Here is a 6103-nt window from a genome sequence, read left to right as displayed (position 1 = left end):
GAGAACAAAAGAAGAAAGGATAGAACTACAAAAACAACCAAAAAACATATAGCCAAATGAAAATAACTACATATTTATCAATAATTTCTGTAAGTATAAATGACCTAAATGTTCCAATCAAAAGCCATAGGGTTCTGGACTGGATAAAGGAAAAAATATGACCCACCTACATGCTGCCTACAAGAGTCACCTTCACATATGGAAGAACTCCATGGTCTGCTAATAATAGTTCATCAGTATTTGAAAACCTTCATACCTTTGTACAATAATTTTCAAATTGTGCTAATTTGTTTTATTTTATTTTATTTTTTTAAACTTAAAATTTTTTAAAAAAAGATTTTATTTATTTATTTGGCAGGGAGAGAGACAGCGAGAGAGGGAATACAAACAGGAGGAGTATAAGTAGGAGAAACAGGCTTCACGCTGAGCAGGGAGCCTGATATGGGGCTTGATCCCAGGGCCCTGAGATCATAACATGAACCAAAGGCAGACACTTAATGACTGAGCCACCCAGGCACCCCTAATTTGTTTTATTTAAAATGCTTTTCCAAAAATGACAAAGAACAAGAAAGCATAGCAAGACATTTTAGGTTATGTCTACAACACTATTTCAATTTTCCAGTTCAAAACTACATTTTACCTTCTTTCCACTCCTCTATCAACTTACATTCTCTGCCATCATTCAACCTCTCACTATGCTTCAACTTGTGACTAATTATTACATTGTAATGAGGAAAAAGAGTGAATAACTCTGCTCATTATCTCCATAAATAATACATACTCTTGCTTCTGTTTATATATACACTATATTTTACCCTATCAAAACTGAAATGTAACAAGATGGGATAGGGAGGGAGACAAACCATAAGTGACTCTTAATCTCACGAAACAAACTGTAGGTTGCTGGGGGGAGGGGGGTTGTGACAAGGGGGGTAGGGTTATGGACATTGGGGAGGGTATGTGCTTTTGGGTAAATTGGAAGTGGAGGTGAACCATGAGAGACTATGGACTCTGAAAAACAATCTGAGGGGTTTGAAGTGGTGGGGGGGTGGGAGGTTTGGGTACCAGGTGGTGGGTATTATAGAGGGCACAGCTTGCATGGAGCACTGGGTGTGGTGAAAAAATAATGAATACTGTTTTTTCTGAAAATAAATAAATTGGGAAAAAAACTGAAATGTACTTGTTCCTATTGAAAGTCTTGAATTCACCAAGATTTGCCATTTTTTAAAGACCTATTCTCATACTAAATACATCTTCTGGCATCTATATATCCTTCTTCTGTATTTACATATTCACTTCAATTTATAAAACCATTTAGTATATCCCATTTTTAAATTAATAAAAACATTCCATGAGGCATTGCCTCACTTAAGTGTTTTGTTTTCTGTACCACAGAGTATTCTGGCAAAACTTTCACTTTTTCATCTTCTTTCTTTCTTCACTACACTCCAAATGGGATTTTGTACTCAACTGATCCTCTCAAACCATTGTCAAAATCACCAACATCTCTTTTTGGGTCACTTACATGCTTTCTCTTTTAGGATTTTTTAGTAGTATTTCAAACACTTGATGACCCCATTTAGAGTTAGTTTTAAAAAACAAACAAACAAACAAACAAATAAAACACTACTACTTATTTTCCTTTCAGTTTCTGGTCATTATTTATTTCTGCCAACCATACCATCTTCAAACTTAGTGGAAACTACATTATTATTGTTGTCATTTATGCATCAGAAGTCTTTACAGGGCTTAGCAGGAATGGTTCATCTTTGTTCCATGTCCTTGCTGTGTAGACCATTTGCAAAGCTATATTTTCTGGAAGTCTGGCTCAGTCAGATGACCTCATTCACAGTGCTGGCTACTGGAATGGCTGGCTCATTCCAACAGGACCTATCTATTCATATTGCCTGTCAGCATTCAGCAGTATTGTCTGAGCTCAATTTACATGGAATGTAGATCCTAAGGAAAAACGTAGCAGCCAGGCCTCTCATGAACTGGGCCCAGGTTGGGTACAGGAATATAACTGCCAAACTTTGTTGACCAAAGTGAGTCACATGACCAAACCGTATTAAAGGGTTCATCTGTGGATGGAGGGGCCTACAGACATGTGTAGGATGGAGTTACCAGTAATAGTCATTTTTGGAATTTTGCCATTTACCACTCTGCCCAATACTGTTTTGCTGGTCCCTTCTCTTCAGCCTGATTTCTAAACATTAATTCATTTTAGGATTTAGTTCCTTTAACTTGTTTACTTCAGTTACCTTGTCTATTTCTACCCCACAAATGGACAATAAAATCTGAGACATTTAAATAACATCCATATACTGGTATATTCCAATTAATATTTCCAAACCTGCCTTTCTAACCTGAGCTTCTGAAATTTTATATAACCACCACACTGATACCCTTGTTTGACTATTTATTATTTATTTAAAACATAATTTGTCTAAAGCAGAACATTTTAATTGCTACCCCAATGGCATATCTGCTTTTACTTCAGTCACTTCCACTCCAGAAAATGTTACAATAAACAACCTATTTGTTAAAATTACAAATCACATCATTTTTAAAAAATTATTTTAATTAACATATAATTATTATTTGCCCCAGGAGTACAGGTCTGTGAATCATCAGGCTTATACATTTCACAGCATTCACCATATCATATACCCTCCCCAATGTCCATAAGCCAACCACCCTATCCCTATCCCCCACCCCCCTGCAACCCTCAGTTTGTTTCCCGAGATTAAAAGTCTCTCAATTCCTATTAATCAGTCCACAAGTTCCATTAGAAAATATGCTTGGCTTGATCTCTAAAATACATCTCTGATTGTAAACTTACTTTTTCCACTGATAATGTTCATTGCAAACCATTAGCTACTGTTGCCTCGTTTACTGCAGTAGTCTTTTCGCTTTTGCTGTTGTCCCAAAATATCCATTCCCTGCAGAACCCATGGAGTGGACCTGTAAAACTGAAAATCGTATCATTTACTTTCTCAACAATTTCGTGTGCTGCAGGTAAACTTCCTTGTCTGTAACATTGAGATTCTCCATGCTCTGGCCTTTTCTACCTCTTTGATTCTCTCTCCATTATTATCTCTCTAGAACCCCACCCTATGCAAAATGGGCATTCTTCTGATCTCAAAGCATGTCAAGCCGGGCGTGGTGGCACATGCCTATAGTCCCAGCTACTCAGGAGGCTAGAGGCAGGAGGATCCCTTGAGTCCAGGAGTTCTGGGCTGTAGTGCGCTATGCAGATCGGGTGTCCGCACTAAGTTTGGCATCAATATGGTGACCTCCTGGGAGTGGGGGACCACCAGGTTGGCTAAGGAGGGGTGAACCCGCCCAGGTCGGAAACGGAGCAGGTCAAAACTCCCGTGCTGATCAAAGCATGCCAAGCTTACTCTTACCTGACAAAATTTAAATTTAACATCCTTCTCCTGGAGTGACTTTGGCAGGTCTTCCTTTTCATCATCTGAGTGTAGGTAAAGGACTTTCCAGGAGATTCCATCATTCCCAACATCATGGTTACTTCCCAAAATATCAATATATGTAAATATATAAATATATATGTACACACACACACATATATATATATTTAAATTTTATCTACATTTATCACTAAATGATAGCTTTATTCTTTGCTATTCATTGTCACCAACATACACATTAATAGATAAATTTCACAAAATCAGGGGCTTTGTCACTCTTGATCAGAAGTTTAATCCCGGCATCCAGAACAGTGCCTGCAAGAGATTTGTCATTCACTAATTGCTGTTGAATGAATAAATAGATAAAAAGGAATAAGAGCCACATTTTGCTATGGAAGTGTTGTTTTTGTTTTTGTTGGTTTTGTTGTAAGAAAATGAAAGTGGAATATAAATTCTTGTCCATGCTGACAGATCTTATCAAGATTTATAAAAGTGAATAATTAGTATAAAATATTCTGTATGTTCTAATGGTTAAATATTTCAGAAATATTGGGTAAAATAAATTTTATTTTTATTTTCTCTCTTTCCTTTCTAGAAAACATGGCCCTATTCACTGTCCCTAACTTTTAGCACAGTATGTGAAACATCCAGATATTTGTGTATCAGCAATGATTAATAAATACTCTTTTGAGAACTATTGTTTTTGATATCATAATTTATGTACTTTTGCAGGACTTGCACAAAGGAAAACTGAAGTTGGGTCATAAACCCTGTGATGAAATATGCCCAAACTCTGGATAGTAGTAGTCATGCAAGATAATGGATACACATTTTTTGTAGAATTTTAACAAGGAGGAATTGCTATCATTGTGTTTTATTATACTCTCTTCTTTAAACCTAGATTTCCCAAAACCAATCTTCTTAATGCCCCCTTCACCTCTTTGTTTCTGAGTGTGTAGATTAGGGGATTCAGGAGTGGTGTGACAATGTTGTAGAAAAGAGTGAGAAACTTTCCTTGGTCTTTGGAGGAGCTGGTTCCTGGTTGCATGTACATGTAGATGATGTTCCCGTAAAAGAGGGAGACCACTGTGAGATGGAAGCCACAGGTGTTGAAGACTTTGTGCCTCCCTGAGGATGACTGGATACTTAATACAGCTCTCACAATGTAGCCATAGGAAACCAGGATGAACACCAAGGGTGACAGAACAATGCCCACGGCCAAAATAAATGCAATGCCGTCAACAGCAGCTGTATTGACACAGGCCATCCGGATCAGAGCAGGCATTTCACACAGGAAGTGGTCGACTTTGTAGTACCCACAGCGGGGCAGCCACAGAGTCATTGGAGACATGATCAAAGAGTTGACCACTCCACAGCCCCAGGCTATCGACACCAAGCCTAAGCAGAGTTGTGGATTCATGATTACCATGTAGTGAAGGGGCTTGCAGACTGCAACAAACCGGTCATATGCCATGACTGCCAGGAGCAGGCACTCTACACCACCCAGACCCAGAAACAGGAAGAGCTGGATGGCACAGCCTGTGTAGCTGATGGTCTTGTCATGCCCATTCAGGTTATAGAGCAGCTGAGGGATGGAGCTGGTGGTGAAACTGAGGTCCAGGAAGGATAGGTGGGTGAGGAAGAAGTACATGGGAGTGTGGAGTTTGGGGTCCAACCGGGACACCAGGATGATGGTGGTGTTGCCCACAAGGGTCAGGAGATATGCAATCAAGATGACCACAAAGAGGATCCTCTCCAGATGGGGGCGGTCAGAAAACCCCAAAAGGATGAAATTTCCCTGGGTGCTCTCATTGGTCCAATCCATCTCTACTATCTTCAGGAGCATGAGAAAAAAAAGTAATTCACAGCCACGAATCATTCTGTATGTCTGTCATATTAACACTATTTCAAACTTTGAATAACAATGTATGTGTAATTCTGTGTACATAGCTTAAAACTTTAAAAATAGAGACAATTGGATGGAAAATTTTACAATTTGTTATAGAAATCTACTGAAAAAAAAACCCATAAAACCGGAATATTATTTTAAAAAGAACAAAATTTTTGGTGCAAATTAATTTTTTTGTTTTAGATTTTATATTTATCTTAGAGAGAGAGAGAGAGCAGGTGGGAGGGGCAGGAGAGAGAGTGAGAAAGTTTTAAGCAGACTCTGTACTAAGCATGAAGCCAGGCTCAATCTCAAGACCCCGAGATCAAGACCTGAGCAAAACCCACTTTGGTCACTTAATTGATTGCACCAATCAAGCACCCCTAAATAAAATATTTTTAATAAGATAAAAAAAAGTAGAATGATTGGAAGATGGCGGGGTACTAGGAAGAGGCGTCTTTTCAGCTGGTACCCCAAAGTGAGCTGATTACCTACCAAAGAACTCCGATCACCCATGAATTCAGCCTGAGATCAGAATTATACACGTCTGGATCTCTACAGGGGCAGAGACGCCAGTGTGCAGGTAAAGCGGAATGGGAACGGCGGACTGATATCAGAAGATAAACAAAAGGGGGAGGGAGCCACCAGAGGCGACCGGTGGGAAAGTAGTACCCCAATACGAGTGAGAGTGCCCTGCTTCTGGGGACCAGCATTAACTTGGAGACTGGTTGAAAGCACTCCAAAAGAGCAAAGGATCATGGGGGGAAATTGTGGGAATCGGGGC

The 6103-nt window shown here is 39.2% G+C and overlaps 1 protein-coding gene across 1 annotated transcript; it reads right to left on the bottom strand.

The window, feature by feature from the left end:
• Positions 1–4308: 4308 nt before the first annotated feature.
• On the bottom strand, positions 4309–5277 carry LOC122914705 (olfactory receptor 2W3-like). The gene has a single exon (XM_044261269.1). The coding sequence runs from the start codon at positions 5275–5277 to the stop codon at positions 4309–4311; it is 969 nt and encodes a 322-aa protein (XP_044117204.1).
• Between the last annotated feature and the right edge of the window lie 826 nt (positions 5278–6103).

The sequence above is a fragment of the Neovison vison genome, chromosome 1 (genome assembly GCF_020171115.1).
Source record: "Neovison vison isolate M4711 chromosome 1, ASM_NN_V1, whole genome shotgun sequence".
Lineage (NCBI taxonomy): Eukaryota > Metazoa > Chordata > Mammalia > Carnivora > Mustelidae > Neogale > Neogale vison.
The sequence above is the reverse complement of the archived record's forward strand: the minus strand, read 5'-3'. Positions and strand labels throughout refer to the sequence as shown.